Here is a 22,567-nt window from a genome sequence, read left to right as displayed (position 1 = left end):
GATAGGTTTTAAATATCCTTTATTAATCAAATGTTCCAACAATAAAACATCAAAACATCATGTACACCAATATATTTCACATCCAAATATTCATTTCACAGTCATCACAATCCTTCATAAAAACAGAACACATCCATCCCTCACACAACTATCAAATTTAGCTTCTTCAAGCTTAAAACATCAAAACTCATATCCATCTACCATCCCACCTTCATCTCCCCATCCCTTACTGAACACAGCACCTCCCCTATTCCCCACACCTCCTCAAACACTTCAATCTGCCTTGTGAGTTGGCAATAGGCAAACTCTAACTTGAGTCTGGCTGCTACAAGCACTTTAAACACAACAACTGCATCACCCGTCAGACATTGAGAAACTTTATTTGTTCTACTTTTTAGGATTGCTAATTTGGCTTGACCCAACAAAATTTGCCAGCTGACATTTATTCTTTTTTTTTTCCTTGAATAATTTACCCCAAAGATAAATACTGTGTCAGAGAGCTCAACCTTTAACTCTCTGAGCAGCTATCTAAGAAACCCAAACAGTAATTGCAATCTGATGCAGAACAGAAAACAATGGAACACGGTTTCTCTTAATAAACAAAAAGGACATTTATCCTCCACCCCTAGCTGAATTATTGCCAGAAATGAGTTGGTAGCCACAATTGTATGCAAAATTCTCCACTGCAAATCTCCTACCCTCTTTTGCACTGGTGGTTTATACAGGGCCCTCCATGCAGGTATTACATTTTGTTCTACCCCTAACCTCCCTCTCCAGTGTGTGTCTGGCATGTCCTTGATAGTTTTATAGTGAGCGACCTTCACACAGAGCTTACACAGTTTTGTTTTTTCTGCAGAGTCAAAACTGAAACTCCAGCATATCCCCAAACTGTAACAGATTTCCTGGTCGATCACAAGTGTTCTCCACATTAGGTCTAGCTTTTATAATAAAAGCAGGAGGCTCTACAGCTGGAGTACTTTCTCCTTTAAAGAACTGCTCAAGAGTCCGTCTCCCTCCCTCTCCCAGTGCACCCCTCAACTGCATTAAAACCACATTAACAAAGCGCACTGAACTGACCCCCAGCTCAGCGGCCAGAGAAACTGCACCCCTCCACTCCCTCCTCTCCACATCTATTAACTGCCCAATCTTAATGATTCCTCTACTGACAAGCAGTGACACAAAACTATTAGATTCTAAAAACATACACTTCAGAGCAGGATTATGTATTAAAGGCTCTTCTAAAAGCCAATACAGTCCCACTGACTCAAACCCTGTCTTCACTGTGTGCCAGGTGAGCAGCAAACCCCTATAAAACTCAGGTACCACAGACAAACCCAGCCGGCTAGTGCTTATTAAAAACAGCTGTCTGTCAAACCTAAACCCGGGGTTTTGCTCTGCAGTTTGTTTATGTTCTGAATGTTTCGCAGGGTTACAGAAGGAAGGAGGGAATACACGGCCGTCAGTCTGTCTGGGTCCACCAATCCTGGACAGGCACTCAACCACCTGATTTTTACTTAAGGGGCAGAGTTCAGTTAATGGCTTACCTGGTTTGTTGAACACTGACAGGGGCGGAGTTGAGAGGAAGGGGAGTGTTGGTGTGTGGAGAGGAGATTAAAAAAAAAAAGTTGATCGATAGAGAAGTGTGAACGAACGATTATTTAGAATATACAGAGACAGTTATTTATTATTGTTTATTTAATTTGACATGGTCCGCGGCGGGCAGAGGTCCTTTTTATTTTAAGCTTTTCAAATAGTACAATATGAGCAAACGGAAGCAAGTGAGTTGATTTGATGCCGGCTTCAAAAAAGTGCTTTCTTCGATCAGAGCAGGAAGGGTGAATCGGATCAAAATAACAATATTACAACAAGTACCGAACCGTCTGTTTCAAGGACTTTCAGAAGTGAGATTTTCAGTAGGCAGGACCAGCATTCAGTGTAAGTACTAGTAGTATATCTGAGATTGAAGATGTACAAGATATTGGCCTTGTCAGTGCTGATGCACTTAAAACGGCATCCGACGCAATAAAATGAAGTGCTTTTCGAAACCGGTTTCAGCCAAAAAAGGGATGGACAGCACCATTCCGCTGTATTTTTGGAAATAAACGACGAGACCCAGATGAATTCTTTGACGAGGCCTTGTATCCAACATTGCGATACAGTGAAGCAAAGGATGGTGTGTTTTGTGTTGCCTGTATCATATTTTCATCTGGTGACATAGTACTACGATCACAGCCTCTTGTGGACTGGAGCAACGCAAAGAAAATCATTACAAAACATCTTACAACACAAACGCATCTGAGTGCTCAAATACGTGCTGCTGAATTTTTACGTGTTTGTGATAACAAGCAACAGTCCATAATTTCATCTTTGAATAAAGCCCACCAGGAATATGCAGAACGCAGTAAGTCAGCTGTGAGAGCAATTGTAGATTTAATAGCGGTTTGCGGTAAACAAAACGTTTATATGTGCACTGCAGAAACTCACTAAACCTAGCAATTACACACTAAACGAGAATCCCTTTAGTTCACAATACACTGAATACCATTCAAGAGATCGTGGCTTTTGTGACTGCATATCCAAAACGAATGCAGTGTTTTTTGGATAAAAGTGACACAAAGCAGCGTCTGCAGAAGTTTTCTGACACCTGCTGGTCTCAGCATGATGCGTGCCTCTCCACTGTCATCATGAACTATGAAAATGTGTTTGCCACCATCGATCATTTAAAAACAGACACAGACCACAAGTGTAGTGACACCGCTGTATCCATAGCCAGAGCAATGGAGTCATTTGAGTTTCTGGTCTGTATTATTGTGTGCCAAGGGTTACTGCAGTATCTCACTCCACTCAGCAATGCTCTTCAGAACCCGTCTTGCGATCTCGTGAAAGCCAGTCAACAAGCCAGCAATTTAGTTTCTCTGCTTGGGGACAAAAGGGCGGACAGCACCTATACCAACCTGTGGGAAAATGCCTGTGCACTGGCTGAAAAAATGGAAATAATTGTCTCAGTGCCTCGTATTGCAAGACTTCAAACACAGAGGTCGAATGTCCCAGCTGTAATGCCACAAGAATACTGGCACTTGAATCTATTTCTTCCATTTTTGGATCATCTAACCACACAGTTGAATGATTGAGTGTGCAGTTCTTTGCCTCAACTTAAAGCCCAATATCTTCTCCCCAACAAGTTGCCAATGCTGACCCAAGCAATGTGGAGTGAGATAAAAGAGGAGTATGAGGCTATGATACCCAGTGTACAAACGGCATTGCAATACTGACAAGAGCAGCAGTGAAATATGTGAAATGTTAGAGGACACAGTGATACTGTACCCTAACATCCACAACATCTTAAAAGTACTGCTTACCATGCCTGCATCCACTGCTTCAGCTGAATGCTCCTTCAGCTGTTTGAGGCGCTTGAAAACTTACCTGCGCAGCACCATGTCAGAAACGCGACTCACCGGACTAGCACTGATGAACATTCACCACGATGTGGCGATTGACAGTGAGAAAGTGTTGCGGGACTTTGATGCAACGGGAACCCTAAGAATTCTACTGCTCTTTCAGGATTGAGCAAGGTAAAAACACATTTATAGTCCTATTAATATTAAAATGAAAAAAAACATTATTATTATTATTATTATTATTATTATTATTATTATTATTATTATTATTATTATTGCCATAATCATTATTATTATTGCACATTTTCTTGCTACAACATGCAAGAAAATAAAGTTTTATGTTTAGTTAAATGGGATGAGTAAAAATTAAATTAGTGATTGTAAAAGTAATTAGAAATGTATGATTTGTGGTTTCCCCTCTGGTATAAGTATATATTTCAAATAGATTTATGTATACTTTTTATTGTTGTAGTATGCTATTTGGTTTACCGTTCAGTATTTTATGCGATGTCGGTGTGATTCAGTTTTGCGTAGCATGTGAAATATTTCTGGGGGCGCCCCTGCTTATACCAGAGCATTGAGACGACCAAGTTGTTAATAATCAAGATTCTGCCTCTATAAGAAATCTTTGTTACTAACCCCCTCCACCTCTGCAACCTGCTCTTCACCTTATCCACCTTATAATCTGCTCAGCACTCCCTTCCAGTTCACTTGAGCTACTCCCTCTTCGAGATGTCTAAAAACCCTCTTATTCCGTAACCCCCCTAGTAGATCTGGCGGTCTGGTGCCCTCCCAATCCCCCAGTAAAAAAACATTGATGACACTTTTTCAAAAAAATCCTGGCATTTATTTAAGGCCCTTATGTCTTGGTTGTTTAATATTAACACTGCTATGTCCTCTGCATAGGCCACAACTTTAAAGGACTGATTGGAGCAGTTTGGAATAACCAGACCCTGTAGTACCTGTCTAAGATTCTCAATAAGGGGTTCAATAGAAAGAGAATATAACATTCCAAAGAGAGAGCAACCTTGACAAATTCCTCTCTGTACTGGAAAGTAAGAGCTCAACCCACCATTTATTTTCAGGACACTGAACACGTTACTATAAAGCACCTGAATTTTCCCCACAAACTTGGGTCCAAAGCCAAAAGCCCTAAACACATTTAATAAATATCTATGATCTACGCGATCAAATGCTTTTTCTTGATCAAGTGAAATCAACCCAGCATTAAACCCAAAGAGCTTGGAGGCTGCTATTAAATCATGAATTAAAAACACATTGTCAAGGATAGACCTGTTGGGTACACAATATGTTTGATCCTGATGCACAATACCATTCATTACAGTCCTTAGTCTGTTCGCCAGTGCCTTAGACAGTACTTTATAGTCCGCACACATAAGTTTTTTAAGTTGCCCAGATCCTCTTTTTTAGGTAGCAAAGTCAGCACTGCCCGTCGGCAGCTCAGAGGCAACTCATTCTCTTTCATGCTCTCTTGGAGCACTTCCCACAGATCTCTCCCACCTGAGCCCACAGAGCTTTATAAAACTCAACTGGGAGTCCAGTCAGCTCCTCCTCTAGCCTCTCCTCTTCAGGAACCCCAAGACAAACCTCAGAGGAACTGCCGAGCCCCCTGTACCCGTACATCAACCAGATCTAACAACTCTCTTTGTTTCATTTTTAAGCTTTCAAACAGCTTGTCATCAAACCCATCCTGTAGAGCTCTATGGAGCTCAGTGATATCCTCTTCCAGCTCTTTCATAACCCTAGCTGTACTTTAGGTAGCGTGTTCAGTGTACTGCTGACACAGCATTTTCACCTGGACTTTAGACACATCCGACCACTGTCTTAATGAGGAAAAGGTGTGTTTTTTTGTTTTCCATTGTTTCCAAAAAAAACTTAAAACTTTAAGAAATGTGCATCTTGCAAAAGCTTTGTATTAAAGTGCCAATAAGCTTAATACTTTCTCTGCACAGGGATTACCATTCTTAATGCCACCATACTGTGATCAGAAAAACCTACAGGGTAAATAGCAGTATCTATTATTAAATTTAAATATTTTTTAAAACAATAATTTCTATCTAATCTGGCCAATGATATAAGGCCAGAATACCCTTTTACCCATGTATACTGCCTGGCAATGGGGTGCAGATTCCTCCACGTGTCCACTAGTTCATGTGTAATTAACACAGAAACCAATTCCCTTACAGACCTGGAATGGGGCTCTGAACCATTCCTATCTAAACATGCATTTTCAGTACAATTAAAATCTCCAGCTTCCAACACAATCTCCTCATTCTGGCACTGGCACTTCCCATTATTAGGGTCATAAACATTTATACAAACAACTGTCTTTTCTCCCACACACACCTGAACCTTTAAAAGCCTCCCTTAATTACTTCATTAACATTAAATGAATTGGGAACAAACCGTTTACTAAATAAAATGCCCACTCCTGCACTGACACTGGAGCCATGACTAAGAAAAAATGTTCCTTCCCATTCACTGATTGATTATTATCATCAGTATGTGTTTCTTGTAAAAAAAAACACACACACTCACTCTCTTCTGCACTAAATAATCAAAGAGAGCTGCTCTCTTTACTGCATCTCTGCACCCGTTTACATTCAGAATCCCCAAATTAAGGTTCTGCATTGAATGACTGTAAAGAGAATCAACAAGACAAACATATAAAAGGAACAACAAGTAAACAGGAAGAAAAACTTGTGCTTGATAGAACGTAAACATTATTCTTGTTGTTTAAAAGAAGCACACACTTTAGCCGTTTCATTCTTCAATCTGTCTCGCTCTTTCTTCTCTGTTCCTAACTGTACTGCATTTTGCATAACCTGTTGACCTGAGTTCAAAAACAGCTGAAGATGGCTCCCGAGTGGCACATCCAGTAAAGGTGCTCCATGTGGAGTGCAGAATGTGCCCTATAGTCTGGACGTTGCGAGTTCGAGTCCAGGCTATTCCTTTGCAGACCGAGGACGGGAGCTTCCAGGGGGCGGCGCTCAATTGGCCGCACGCCGCCCGGGGGGATGGAGGGCGAGGTCGGCCAGGGTGTCCTCGGCTCACCGTGCACCAGCGACCCCTGTAGTCTGGCCGGGTACCTGCAGGCTTGCCTGTAAGCTGCCCGAGAGCTGCGTTGTCCTCCGACGCTGTAGCTCTTGGGTGGCTGCATTGTGAGTCCGCAGTGTGAAAAAAAGCGGTCGGCTGATGGCACACGCTTCGGAGGGCAGCATGTGTTCGTCTTTGCCCTCCTTAGTCAGTGCAGGGGTGATAGGGGTGAGCTGAGCCTAAAAATAATTGGCCATTTCAAATTGGGAGAAAATAATAAAAAATAATTGGCAACGACTAACTGGTATTATTCTAAAAAAAAAGAAAGAAAAACAGGTGAAGATCGTGAAAATGTTCGACCACTTTAATCCCTCGCTTGCCCTTAATCGTCTCTAAAAAAGCCCTTATACTCTCCACGCTATACCCTCCTCTCATCTGCTGACTTGCTGTCAGCTTGTAATTGAAAAAGGAGTCAGTATCACTGCCCTCTCCCTCACTTTCTGAGCTATATACCACTGTTACGGTATCAGTATTCTGGTTTACAGACTGTGCCATCCGCTTTTTTAGAGGTTTCAGAAAAATGTCCTTGTTTTGCAACACCACCAACACCCCCACTCCATTTTTCCTTCCTCTTTCTATTTGGCAGCTTAAATTCTCCCAACTCATATTGCCTTCTTCCACCACTTCGATTTCTACTACAGAAACCACCTCTAATCTCTCCATGCATTGAGACAAGATCTGTCGGGCTCCCGAGTGGCGCATCCAGTAAAGGCGCTCCGCGCGGAGTGCAGGATGTGCCCTATATCCTGGAGATCGCAGGTTCGAATCCAGGCTATGTCACAGCTGACCGTGACCGGGAGTTCCTAGGGGGCGGCGCACAATTGGCTGAGCGGTGCCCGAGTAGGGAGGGCTTAGGTCGGCAGGGGAATCCACGGCTCACCGCGCATCAGCGACCCCTGTGGCCGATAGGGCGCCTGTGGCTCTGCAGTGGAGCCACCAGTTCTGTGTTGTCCTCCGGCACTATAGGTCTGGTGGCATTGCTGTGGATCTGCAGTGCGAAAAATGACGGCTTGGCAGGAGCACGTTTCGGAGGACGCGTGTTCCAGCCTCCGTTTCCAGAAGTCGGCGCGGGGGTTGTGAGCGGTGAGCCGGGGATACAGATAATAATTGGGCATGCTAAATTGGGGTGAAAATCGGGGTAAAATAATTGGCGACGACTAAATTTATAAAAAAAAAAAAAAGAGACAAGATCTGTCCTTGCTCTACAGTATTTTTTTTGTGTTTCACTCTGTACAATAACCTCCTCCCTCTCACTACCCTTCTCCGTATTCTGTCCCACCAACTCGCCAGCCCCCACTAACCCTATTGTCTCATCTTCGCCCCTCTCGCCCACTAACATTCTGAGACGATTCCTCTACGTGGTCATCATGTTTTCCCTGCCCGACTCCCTGACCGGGCTCTACCAACCTCGCCGTGGGACTCCCTTGCCTCGAGATTTCCACCCCCTCATCATTTTTCTCCCCATCACCAGATCGTTTGCAGATATTCACTTTATGCCCTGCACGCCCACATTTAAAACATTTCATTGATTCAAATGACACAAACACCACATAATCACTCCCATCAACTCTAAATTTGAATGCAATGTTTAAACCCTCATCAATGTTGTTCAGCAGCAGCATATAAACTTGTCTTCTAAAAGAAACAACGTGCTTCAATTCTGGATCTTTACATCCTAAAGGAATCATTGAAATATCAGACATGATCTGCCCGTGTCTGCTCAGCTCTCTAACAAGCAGTTCATTCTTTAAATATGGCGGGACATTTGAAATCGTAATCTTTCTCGTGGGTACTGCAAGAGGCGACACAGATACTAAAGCCCCATTCGTAACGATCCCCTCCTGAACTAATGTGTGCACCAATTCTTCCTTATTAAAAAAAAACACTACAGCTTTATTCATTCTGAATGCAGATTTTATATTCGCACACCCCACAGCTTTTCCTACTTTCACAACACATTTCTCAACAGAGACCAGGGAATGACTTACAGCAGTTCTGCTGAGCTCACAAACCACACCTCCTCACACACACTCCCAGACACACTCAGCCAGGCAAAACCAACAGACTGCAGGCCGGCCTGTACGCAGTTCGAAACTACGTGATCCTCCGTTCTGGATATGGTTGCACTGCGGGATTGCAGAGTGAAAAAAAGCAGACGGCTGACGGCACTCATTTCGGAGGATGCGAGTGCTCGTCTTCCTCTCTCCCGAGTTAGTTTGGGGGTTGCAGCGGTGAGCCAGCTTGAATAATAATTGGACATTCCAAATTGGGTGAAAATTGGAAAATGAATAAAAATAATTGTTTAAAAAAAATCCTATTGATATGGGGAAAGAAAGCATTAGTTTTTTCTGACCCATCCTAATAAACCATTCATATAAACGTCACTTTATACTTCTAATGTGTTGACTAAACCTATGAGAAATTACAAGTGTTATTTTCATTTAAATCAAAGTCTTCCTTAAAATGCTGATTTCCGATTATCTGGCGTGTGGGTAAAAATCGGACTTTATGGATTAAAAATAAATAAATAAATAAATAAATAAATAAATAAATAAATAAAAATAATTAAACCCCACTAGTCTTTTACCCTCATTTGGGGGGATATTTCGACACAAACTTACTATATACAACTCTTAATTAGCATTTTGCAATCTTTTTTTGGTTAAAAAGAAAACTTTTTTTTTGGATGGGGCGGGGTAAGGCATCTATGTAGGCTTGGTTGGAATTTATTTTCTTATGTTGACATCTGCTTTTGTATGTATTTTAGTATGTATGATTGTAGGCTATAAATAAATACATTTGAAGTGCCATTAATCGAACCGATTAATCAGCGAATGAGTTACAATTTAATCGTGCAGAAAATACAAAATACAAAATAACTAGCATGTGGGAAATTGTGTGAGCCGCCACAAATGGGATCACGTGGAGATAGTTGGAGAAAACAGAAAATGGAGGGTTACAAACCATTAAAGGGAAAACTTGGGCATAAATTAGACATCCTACGTTACTTTAACCATGTGTAAATAGGTGTAGTATAGGCTTTACCAGTACACTTTTACGCAAATCATTTGTTTAAAATAATAAATAAAAAAGACATGGGGAACTGCAGAACTGCATGAGGGTAGGCAGAAGCTGATGTTATTAAATTAGCTAAATCCCAGAAATAGATTTTTCTTTCTGAACTTTGCTCAATTAATAAACCAGCTTTGTTTGAAAAATTGCAACTAAGTCTCCTGTAAGAACATGCTTACAGACCCCTATTCATATAAAAATGCCGTAAGTCACTTAAAGAGAAAGAAAACACAGATATGAGCTTATCGTACAGACTCCTATGAGTAGTATGGGATCAGATGCAGTACAGTATATAGAATATTATAGTTCTACAATGAAATGCTAAAACAACTGAGACCTTAGGAGACTAAAGTAATGCCTAATTAAGCACTGAAACCCTGAAACTGGAGGCTCGCCAAAACACATTCCACAGTAGTAACCTTCTAAGCTTGCTTAATAAGGCATTTAAAATCTATTATTATTGAATTATTCAAGTTCAAATTAAAATCTGCATTAGTTGTACCGTATTCTGAATAGCAGGTGTGGTGGGTTTATGGATTTGATGTTTTAGGCTTGTGGAAGTTCTGGAAGGCGATTAATTCCCTAATGTAACTGCCTGCCTTTTATTAAGCCAAGCACACCTGATGCTATCTTTTGAGCAGCTTTGACAATGACTAAACAAAGGAATTTGAGTCTCCAGGTGGCTCTTTGAAAGATGTGTGTTTTCAGATCTGTGAATACCTTCAAGGCAGTGCTGTGAAGGGGACAATCCATTCAGTTCTCTCAGCTTTGTATGTGATCTTCTGCAGCCAATATCCATAAGTAACAGCAGGGTACCTGGTTGTTCAGGAAGTCATGGTTCAAATCAAGTTTGTGTTGAGCTGCTGTGGGTGAGGCTTCAGCAACATGAATAGTTTGGTGCCCAACAGGTTGAGATGGAGACTTCATAGACAGGGCTTTGACTATGGTCGATATTCAAATTAGGTAAAATGAGGGTAAATACATTTTTTAAAGTGTCAAAAGCTGCTCTGTAAGTTCTACCTTTTCACCAGCTAATTATCTTCTCAGCTGCTGCTAGCTTTTCAAACTGTTTTTGCATCTTTTCCATTGGAGCATCAGCAATCTTATTCAAAACATTACTTCATGCAACAGCTCAACCCTTCACTAGCGTTCAACATATTATATTTATCTTGGAAAGGCAACCTGTAGCCTTGGATACCCAGCAGATTTAATCTGTTCAATCTTGAAATTTTATAGGGTATTGTTCTGTCATCCATGCTGCTGGATCAGGTTCCCTTTGTAGTAGTTTATATATTTCTCTGTTGAAAGGTTGTGTTTTGTATTGTCTTATCTCTTCTTTCTCTGAGCCATTTAAGTATCTGATCTCAAATATTTTTTTGGTCACTTCCCTATTCATTATGGTGTGGGGCTTTGGAATTATTGCAAATTCTAGGAATTTGTAAAGTAGCCAGATTTGCACAGCTTTTTTGTTTGGAAAATTCTGATAGGCTATTCTATCACTTATATTATTTGTGTTTGCCCCAAATCCCTGGGTAGGAAAAGGTTGGGATAGCTTCCCAGCACTTGGCTTCAGATTATTTACAAGCCCCTAAATTAAATGTCGGAGCTGTTTATTTCTGATTTGGTAACTTTATTGGTGCTGAAAAAATTATAATTATAATATAACCCAGTGTGCTTAATTGTTCTTTTTATTCTTAAAGTTTATTAAAACATTTAAAAGGGCGGGCAGTGGGGCCCATTATTATTTGGGGTTTCCATGCTTCCTGTGGGCAGTATCATTCGTCAGCACAGTGTGGGTTTTCTTTGCTAGTTAATGCCTAGCTTGTCACCTCAGAGTGACTGATTCATTGTAACTTAAAGAATCTAACAACAATGCTGCTTTATTTCCTTTCAACAACTTCCTGTCTTAGATGCAAATAGTCGACAATGCAGCATCAGGTATCCCGATTAAATCTAAGGGTGGGCAACATGTTACACATGTGCTTATATCACTGCATTGGCAGTCAGTACACTACAGGTTTGAGTTAAACAAATTAAGGGCTTAATAGGATTTCTTCAATAGCATAGACCAAGAAGGCACTTGGCTTCTGTTGACTCTTTAATAGGGTTTATTTGGAATATTGTTTCATTGGTATTATTGTAAGATGCGTTGTGGTGTTATGAACTAAGGATTTGTTTTAATAATGATCTTTCAGGTCTAGGTCACTGGTACCTTTCCAGCTTAGTCATAATGATTGAAAATTATTGATGTCTTCCAGAGGCGAACATCTAGTGCATTAATCCTACCCTATTCATATGAGGCTGTGTGGTCCAATGGTTAAAGAAACAGGCTTGTAACCAGGAGGTCCCCGGTTCAAATCCCACCTCAGCCACTGATTTATTGTGTGACCCTGAGCAAGTCACTTAACCTCCTTGTGCTCCATCTTCCGGGTGAGACGTTGTTGTAAGTGACTCTGCAGCTGATGCATAGTTCACACACCCTAGTCTCTGTAAGTTGCCTTGGATAAAGGCGCCTGCTAAATAAATGATATATATATATATATATATATATATATATATTGTACAGTTGCCACCCCAGTGCATATCGAATTTGTCTCAAAGGCAGAGTATCAGAAGCTTTTTCAGTTGAAAAACATGATGTTTCTAGATGCAATACTATATATATATATATATATATATATATATATATATATATATATATATATATATATATTTCTATCACACTTACTGAACAGTAAGAGGGATCTTATTGTACAGTTAAGCCTTAAAATATTGGAACAGGTAGCGGTTGCTGGTTACTCCTGGGGAATGGTATTTCTGAGCTTCCATTGGTAATGGAGAATGTTTATTGTTTATGGTAAAAGGGGTGATTGGTATCTTTCAAATAAAGCTATTTGAAAAATGAGCAGTCTACAGTGAAAGATGGATTATATTAAAATTAATGCTTCTTTAGATAGAATACTGATTACAAGCCAAAAAAAGCATTTACCGTAAAACTTCAAATAATTGCCGGGTCTCAAATAATCGCCTGTCTCCAATACACGCCGGGTCTGCTGGCAAATATTGTAAATAAACGCCAGGTCTCTATTAAATGCCGGGTCGCTGTCATTGCCATTGAAGCTGAGGAAGGTGAGGAGCTGCTTGAGCGGAATGAACTGCTGGTAAGTGACTGAAAGTGACTCAGGATTAATAAATAAGAATAATAGAAAACGTAATTTAAGGTAGGCCTACATGTAATGCATATTTGTTTAATACAGTTATTACATTATTAAAAGTTTTGATCATTTTAAGTGTTCTGAAAGTAGGCCAGATACATACCTCTTGGTGTATTTTAACGTATTTTGTTGTATTAATAATGTACAAGTTTGAGATGAAACAATACATTATTTTTATTATGATACTTATTGCTTTTATTGTTCATTTTTAAAAACATTTTAGAAGTTTGTATTATTATTATTATTATTGTGCTGTAAGCGCAGCCTTCACACCTGTATTCTGATATCTACAGGGCTTTTTCTTTTTAGTGGATTTAACTATTATTATTATTATTATTATTATTATTATTATTATTATTATTATTATTAACAATGGTAGATCTAATTCAATTTTTAAATTCAAATTCGTACTTCTGTTTGTTCGTTTTCCAATGTTTTGCATACCGTATCCTTGTTAGCCAGTGCACATAAAAAGACTAATAATACTTTAGTTTTATACCTGATGGTGTACAATACAATGTAATTTTGTTATAAAACAAAACTGTTACTTAGTTCCCACTGACACACAACCTTTGAACAAAGTTGCCGTAATGTTTAAATTGAGTTACGATGTGGCTACAAGGTTGTGTGTTAGCGGCTTCTCCATGACCGCATGAAGCACGTTAAGCTGGTGATGTAATATAAATGCTAGTTTCAAATAATCTCCAATAAGTGCCGGGTCTGCTGGCAAATATTAAATGCTGGAGGCGTTTAATTAAAGTTTTACGGTATATTTATTTTGTATATATGTGTTCGGTTTGCATTTTTGTTCCCTGTAATATTGTATAATATTTTGAAATCTGTAATATTTACCTGTAATATTTTATTTAATTTCTGTAAGTCATTTTGGATAAAAGCGTCTGCTAAATAATGAAATAATAATAATAATCATCATAATTTAGGCATCCAAGCCTTTCCCCTCTGTAATCACTTAGCTTTAATGTAAAATATAAACAATAATATGGATCCTTGAAACTCATCATCAGGAGTCCTCTAAAGCCACTGGCATTCACAGCTTGGAAGTCTCTTCTGAACCCTGCAGCCATTACAGATCTAAAAACATGTTATTGAGAAGTAGTGCAAGGTGATACATTTCATAACCTCTATACTTGCAGCAGCCCTTGATCACAGGTACTGCTACACCCTCCTGCTCCCCTCTATTGAAGACTGATCCCTGTCTTATATCATAATTACCTGTCCAATCCCAGGCCTCAGCTTCCCTCAAACTCCTAACATTCTCATGCAGGGAAGCAATTAACCATTGTCCCGCTATCTTTATGAGTACGGACCCTCTATCCTGCACATTTGCCCTGACATCAAAGTTTAGCTGTCAACGTACTAGGTATTCTATGAGGTAATACGTGTTCATTGCACTTCCATTTCAGAAGTGCTGAAAGCCAACTGCACGTTCATTAAATGTAGGTTTCATTGCACCTCAACCATGACAGGGATACATTAAAGACACACGAAAGAGATGGATCTGGGCTTATTTATTTTTTTTCTTTTAATTTGGGTCTGCACTAATAACAATCATGTATGTGTCTCTTTGCCTGGTTCTTAAGTTGATTTCCAAAAGTGTATAAACATGATATATAATGATATATAATATTTCGGTTTTATGCGTTTGCAATGACTTGTGGCAAACACCATTACATTTCCCATATATTTTTCTTTGAAAAACAGCATGCTTCACTGGAGGAGATATTGTGAACTGCTTTTAGATGGTTAAAGCTTGTTGATAGCATGTGAAATAGAGTGATCACTCAAAATATGACTCAAAATGGTACAATCAAGGTTCTTGAAAATGATAATATAAAAAAATAAACCTTAGCCAGACATCTTCTGACTGCCTTGATAGAATTTGCAATTGTATATTTATTATACAATACACATACAATACTTCAGTTGTAGTATTCCATTCCATAACCCTTATTCCAACCCTGTCCTTGCTTGTTGAGTTGAGCAGTCAAGCTCAGTCGAGCCTCGTTCCAGAATGGAACCTCATTGAAGATGCTAAATGAAGTGATAGAGGCTTGGAATGAACAGAAAAAAACAACCCTTGAGTGCCGCTGTATGTCAAGTTGGCCAATGATCAGCTAGACAAGCAGGAGTCACATGAACAAGAAGAGTAGTTCAGTGTGCACGTGTATGGTTGACTGACACAATGTAAACAAAAGAAGTCCCAGTCCCAGGCTATTAACCCGTAACTACTGTACACGGGTCCTAATGACCCAGAGCAATTTTAAAATGCCCACTGTACTTCTGCAACACACAGCCGCTCACTGTACCCTTTAATAGATTCATGTCAAGTCAGTGCCAGTTGTATGGTGGTGTTCTGCTGGGCTGGCTGCTCTGAGTTTCTGCACTGGTGGGTATTTGGGTCCAGGGGACCCGTGGATAGTACTTGTGTGACATTTCTTAATCAGTCATGCTATATAGAATTCATTTTAGAGCTACTAGGTGTTAGTTCTTGAGTCATATAAAGGTGATATGTTGCAAAAGGAAATAACAAAGCTTTTCCAATTGAACACCACAACGTACTTGGGAAAGCCCTAACTCGTCCCTTAATGGAGCGCAGAATGACCAACACCAAAGTACCTCGCAAACTCCGCTCCCTTACAGAGGATATTCTTGTAACTCGGCTGCCTGCTGACCCAATCCCTGTAGATGATACTCCCAAATCTAAAAGGAAAGGAGCTCAATTTGTCCACCACCGAAAGACAAACGTCTTTTGCGCCTCGTGCAAAAATCCCATCTGTCTTCACTGTGCCGTCAAATGTATCCAAATTGCACCTGAGCAATGAAACCACTCTGAAATATTGAGTGGTGCAATCTGCAACCTAAATTCTTATTCGATTACTGTATAGGCATTTATCAACGATAATAGATGCATTGACGTTTTATTTTTCAAAATAAAGAACAAATATTAGTTTTTTTTGTTTTTTTTTTAACAGAAGATCCAATAACTAAAAGCACTGTTCTGCGTAATAGTTAAACATTTGTGTTATGTGCATATTCGTATTAAAAAATATAAACATATCAGCATTTCCCAGGTAAGCCTAGACCGTTTTGCTGTTATAATATTACCAGCAGCAGAAAAGACTCTCTCGCTAGGCACACTTGTTGCTGGCACATTCAGGTGGCACCAAGCAACTCGACTAAGTATAGGAAGCACTGTAACATGTAGGAGCAATTCAATAATTGATAATTTAATGTTTTCTGGGTTGATTAGTTCTCTTATTAATAATATTTAATTGACATGTTACAAAGATCGAGGATTTACTACGAACACACATTCATGCGCAGTCACAAGGAATGTTTAATCAACAGTAGTATTTTATTAAGTACACAAATAATAAACAGATCAGAAAAGTCAGAAAGTCAATCTCTTTGTCTCTAAGCACAAAACACAATTCGTCAGATTTGAGACATTCTTTTTTCTTCTTTTTTGATTGCTCGCTGTGGACTTATCAGGTTTTTTTCTACTATTGGATATAAAGGACTCTGTGTTTTTGTTTTGACCTGTTGGAACGGCATTTCATTTTCACAATGACTGCAACTCATCCCCTCATATTCTCAGGCTGTACACTGACGCTGTCCTTTCTCTCAGGATCTAAGCCAGTGGCGGATGACAGGAGTTCGTCATCGGAAGCAAAGCCTCCTCTGGTAAAAAAACAAAACAAAAAAAACCTCTGGTCTCTTCCAATTAAAACTCGTGCTCAGATCACGCGATCTGCCACTGCTATCACTGTGTTTAATGGGAGAAGGGAGGCTTGCCTCCCTTTGTAAAAAGAAAAAAAAAAAAACGCTCCTCCAGGACCAGAACACCATCTGGCACTGCTAGTACTGTAAGCGTGTGTCTCTCAGCAGCCAGAACTGGGAAATTTAGGAATGCTGAATCTAGAGTTTAGGTTAAAATATATATTTTTCTTAAATTTGAGCCAATAATTGTATTTTATTTTATTGAATAATTGAAAATTATTATTTTACATATATATATATATATATATATATATATATATATATATATATATATATATATATATATATATACACACAGTGCTTTGCAGAAGTATTCACCCCCCCTGCAAAGTTTTCACATTTTGTTGGCACCTGAGCATACGTCACAACGCTTTCAAATTCGACTTTACATGTAGAATCTACACAAACACAATGTTCTCAATGCATTATCTTGAGTTTGGAAGCGTGGCCAGAAAGCATATTCAAGTATTGTACTGTATAACAACACATGTAGAGGCATACATGGTCACCTGGTATGTAACTATGCCTATTACAGATTTATGATTTTATTGTTTGTCTGTTTTCCAGCTCACATACTTGCCTCCCCCGTGGGGTGACTGTCAGTCCACGGTGTCGGACTCGGATTTTTTCAGAGTGTACAGCATCACGGCCTGCAGAATTGACTGCGAGACCAGATACCTGGTGGAGAACTGCAACTGCAAGATGGTCCATATGCCAGGTATGTGGGGGGTGCTTTGTTTACAGGGTCCAGGTATGTGGGGTGTGTTTGTTTACAGGGTCCAGGTATGTCAGGGGTGCTTTGTTTATAGGGTCCAGGTATGTGGGGTGTGTTTGTTTACAGGGTCCAGGTATGTGGGGGGTGCTTTGTTTGTTTACAGGGTTTCAATTTTTTGTGGCATAATGACCCCCGTAAACGATCAGTTTTATTTTTTCAGCTGTGAATGACTTTTAATATTTGAATCCTACATTTTTGTGAACCGAATGCCCCTAGAGTGAATAATAGTCTGAATGCTACAAACGCTCAAATTCGGTTGTGGTATTCAGATTTTGGGTTCTTATTTTTGCCTATATAATAATACATTCTCTATCAGTTAATGTTATAATATACTATGTATTAGCCTATGGGAATATTGTACAAATTATTATTACAAGATATGTGTAGTTCTGAGTAAAGGGAACTCACTGAGTTGAGGTCGTGCTAACTTGTAACAATTGTGGAATGTACTAGCTTTCCTTATCTGAGAGCTGCCGGAGCAGAAGCCTGTAACCAGGGGAGGAAAGGCAAAAACTAGCATCTCATTTAATTAACTTGAAAATGTGTTCACAGTGAAATTTCTTATCAGAAAAAAAATTACTTCAATTTGAAAGCAGTTTTTAAGCTAAAACACAGAGGCCCAGATTTATAAAAGGATTGCGCATGTTTTACGACCGTAAAACGGGTGCTGAGGGTTCTGAATTCTTGGATTGGATTTATAAAACACACGCAATGACATAAACATGCAACTAAGATGTGATTTGCGGGGGCAATGTCTCTGTGCGCTTTAGCCCTTGATGCATATGTAATTCTGTATATGCATATGTAATTCAGGGGAGTTTCTGAAAATTGGGAGGGGATTTTTCAAATGAGGTCTATTAAATATTCTGTCTAATTTATTAAAGCTTCCGGTAATTGAGGGCCTCGTATTTGCTTGATTATTTTAAGAACTCTGAAAAGCAGGTGTTAATTTGCCGCAGTCAGACAGTAGGCTATATAAAAGGCAAGGTGATGTGGGAGACTTGTCTGCAGCAAGAAGGAGACATCGTTTTCAAGGACAAAGAAACATTTAATAACATTTTGCAAAGAGCTAATTTTTTAACCCTTCTGATCAAGTCAGTTTGTAAATTGCGGTTTATATTACCGTATTGTTTTGCAAACTCCAATTTTCAATACATGTTTCAAGCTTACATGACAAAACAGAAAGTCTGCAAATAGAGAATATAGAATCCATGTAAAAAAAGGTTCTTAGAAGCACCCAAAATGGTCTCCCCACAGTGGCAAAGCAAGGTTCTAACGAGAGCCTTTACTTCTAGAGTGTAGGCATTATTATAAGAACGGTGGAGGAGATTAAGTGGAAGGTTTAGAATGCGAACAGGCCCACCAGAGACCTTGGTTTTGTAATCAAGTCCTCGCTGTCAGTGACCTACAGTGGTTCACTGACGGCATGGAAAAAACATAAATAAAAATGTGATATGTCAAGATCAGAAGATAAAATGGTCTGAAATGTCGACCCTGAGAATATTTATCTTGTGATCCCAACAAAACACATTTCTAGTTTTAGTTTTTTTCCACTGTCCTTAATTAGCCACCATAGCAAACAGACAGTGTGGGGAAGCATTTAAAAAGGCAAACAAGATTATAATTATTATCATTTATTTCTTAGCAGACGCCCTTATCCAGGGTGACTTCCAATTGTTACAAGATATCACATTATACATTATTTCACATTATACAGATATCACTTTTTTTTTTTTTTTTACATACAATTACCCATTTATATAGTTGGGTTTTAACTGGAGCAATCTAGGTAAAGTACCTTGCTCAAGGGTACAGCAGCAGTGTCCCCCACCTGGGATTAAACCCACAACCCACCGGTCAAGAGTCCAGAGCCCTAACCACTACTTCACACTGCTGCCCCAAGTCTAGATGGAAAGTAATGTGTCGATTTAAACCAAAGTAATGGTTTTGGAGACATTTTGTAGGGGAAACTATGATATAAAGAAAAAACTACAGATAATTCAAGAAAACAGAAAAATTGTTAAAGCACATATAGTACAGTGGCTAAGATAAGAGTGTGTAATGAGCAAGGTGTCTGATCTTCATACATTTGGGTAAAATGTTGTGTTTGTGAAATAATAGAACAAAAAGTATAAAAGCTACACTGTAATACACTTATTTGTCACACTTAAAACACGTCACTGGGTTTATTATTTTAAATGTGTTTAGGATTTAAACACAGTGTGGTGTTTATTTTATAAACTCTTGGACGTGTTTATGATTTGTAACACTTTTAAAACATTCATACACATTTATAACAGGGCTGGTGTTTAAAATCTAAACAATAAACTTAGCAAAAATGGCACAGATTAAACACATAACGTTTAACAATTACTGTATATAGAGTTCCAAACGACTAAACCCCAGTGTTACACCTAATGACGTATAAACACTGCTGTTTAGGAATAGAGCACGTCTGATTTTTTTTTTTTAACTATACACAAATGCCATTTACATACAAACGTTTCACACGTCTGTGGTTTTACAGCGTAAATGTATGAAAAGAAGACAGATGTAGCCATAATACCCGAATACAATGCATGCTGTGACTTTGTTTTGTGTTTTTAAAATGTATTAATGATCAGTGGAGTGATAAAATAACTGCAGCTTTTATGCATGCTTTCCTGTTTAAAAATGTTTAAATCGTTTAAATCGATGAGGCAGTTGCATTGATATTGTAGCGATCTGGACTATTTGTGTTACGTGTTATATGGTTTTGTGTCGCTGTTCCGTGTTTTGTCGATGTCCTGAGTGTTTTTATCCCGGTTCATCACTGCAACCCCCCGGCAACTCGGGAAATGGAGGCGGAAACATTTGTCCTCCGAAACGTATTCCTGCCAATCCGTCATTTTTCACACTGCGGATCCACAGCGAAGCCACCAGACCTATAGTGCCGGAGGACAACACAGATCTGAATGGCTCCAATGCAGACCTGCAGGCGCCCTATCAGCCACAGGGGTCGCTGGTGCGCAGTGAACTGTGGATTCCCCTGCTGACCTAATCCCTCCCTACCTGGGCGGCGCTCGGCCAATTGTGTGCCGCCCCCTAGGAGCCCACAGTCACTATCGGCAATGACATAGCCTGGATTCGAACCTGCGATCTCCAGGCTATAGGGCGCATCCTGCACTCCACGCGGAGTGGGGTTGCAGCGGTGAACCATGATGAAAATAATAATTGGGCATTCCAAATTGGGGAGAAAACCAGGGTAAAAACCATTGGTGATGACTAAAATTAAAAATAAATAAATAAATAAATAAATAAATAAATAAATAAATAAATACGAATGCAGCAGTGCAGTTTTTGCCCTGCTTTCCTGCTTTTGTTTTGTGTACTGCATCCTGGACTGACGTCACCACCAGCCAGACTAACTACATATGGTGTCATCATGGGATACAGTGCCTCCGGAGGAGGAGGAGGGGTCACAGCAGGAGCAGTAGTGCAGGAACATTTTTTTTTGTATTTAGTGGAGGAGTGTGGTTTCCAAAACAAAAAAAAAAGGGAAAGAAGCAGCAGCAACAGCCATTGCCGGTGGGCTACGCAAGGTACATCGTGGAGTGGTGCCCCGGCTGTGGCAATTATGGGCACACAGTGGCTGTCTGCCCCTCCCTATACCCAGAGGAGAAGTGGTTTGATGTGCCTGAAGAGAGGGAGGAAGAGCCCCATTGGTTGGCTTGTGGGGAGGGTGACCACCCAATGCCCCGCTGCCCGGGCTAAGCCTGGAGGGAATTGCCTGCCCAGAAGAGGGTAAAAGGGAGGAGCGGCCATGCCTGGAGAAGGTCCAAGTGGGAGGAGCCCAAGCGTCCAGCATCCAGAAAGGGGGGGGGGAGGGCCAGCATCCAGCGCCCAAGAGTGGGGAGCTGGTGTGTCCACAGCCCAAGAGGGGGGAGCCAGTGTCCACAGCCCAAGAGGGGGGAGGCCAAGTGTCCAGAGCCCAAGCAGGGGAAGATTAACCTGCTGTTTCCACCGACACCAGCAGGGGAAGATTACCTGCCGCTCCCACTTCCACCGCCATGGGAAGACTACCTGCAACTCCCACCTCCACCACACGAGGAAGGACCAGGATGTGACGATGGCCCATCCCAGCATCACGACTGGTCCTGGCTTCGTCACCAGGGGGAGAAGTGGAGCTCCTTTGTTAATGTATATATTATTTGTTATGTATATATATTTGTTTCTATTTATTATTATGGTTTTCTTATTGGATCAGCAGACAGGGGGTTAAATTCCTCCCTGCCAAAAATACACATGAGAATGTGGCTGGAGCCTTAATGAGGTAATTGGTCATTATTGATTAATTGGGTTCCAGCCACAGACTATAAATACAAGGAGAAATCTTTTGTCTGTGGAGAGCATAGGTGAGAACCTGAAACAAACAAACAAACAAACAAACAAACAAACAAAACGAAACAAAATAATTGTCAACTCACCAGAACGGTATTTGTTTTTGTATTCTTTGTGCAAACCTTTATTTTGGCCCTTGCGCTGTTTTATTTTATGTTTTTGTTTGCTTTATTTTTGTTATTAAATATATACAAGTGCAGCAGTGCAGTTTTTGCCCCACATTCCTGCTTTTGTTTTGTGTACTGCATCCTGGCCTGACGTCACCACCAGCCAGCCTGACCACACTGCTCTGTTCCATTGTCCATAGGTCTCACCAGCCAATCTTACACAGTTCCACATTCTTCCATCTCCTCTATTCTCCTTGCTAAGCCTGGGACACTGCCTTGACACACCTCATCCTCTCCTCCTGCTTTGCACTACAGTAACTACCACTTCCTCCTTTCAGCTGGAGCTGCTTTGTGCCTCTAATGGAGCTGAACTGAGACCAAGGCCTCCTCTTCCATGTTGTACTGCCCCATGATATCACTGATATGAAGGGCAGCTTTTGCATCTACCACCACATCCTTTGTATCTATAACCGCATCCTTTGCATCTACCACTACATCCTTTGCACCTACCACCACATCCTTTGCACCTACTACCACATCCTTTGCACCTACTACCACATCCTTTGCATCTACTACCACATCCTTTGAACCTTCCACCGCATCCTTTGCACCTACCACCGCATCCTTTGCATCTACCTCCACACCTCACCCTCTCTCAACAGGATCAGACGGGTCCTTTCCTGTTTTCTCTCTCTACACCTG

At 40.2% G+C, this 22,567-nt stretch overlaps 1 protein-coding gene across 4 annotated transcripts in view; it reads left to right on the top strand.

Moving 5' to 3' along the window:
- LOC117435163 (acid-sensing ion channel 2-like) overlaps window positions 1–22,567 on the top strand; it is a 656,265-nt gene that overhangs the window by 603,607 nt on the left and 30,091 nt on the right. For all 4 annotated transcript variants that reach the window (XM_059002992.1, XM_034058165.3, XM_059002991.1 and 1 more), the window contains exon 4: window positions 17,171–17,321. In XM_059002992.1, the coding sequence (XP_058858975.1) occupies window positions 17,171–17,321 (151 nt within the window). The remainder of the gene's footprint in view (window positions 1–17,170; window positions 17,322–22,567) is intronic.

This window comes from Acipenser ruthenus, chromosome 28, assembly GCF_902713425.1.
Source record: "Acipenser ruthenus chromosome 28, fAciRut3.2 maternal haplotype, whole genome shotgun sequence".
Taxonomy (NCBI): domain Eukaryota; kingdom Metazoa; phylum Chordata; class Actinopteri; order Acipenseriformes; family Acipenseridae; genus Acipenser; species Acipenser ruthenus.
Note: the sequence above shows the minus strand (reverse complement) of the source record. Positions and strands in the feature narration are given on the sequence as shown.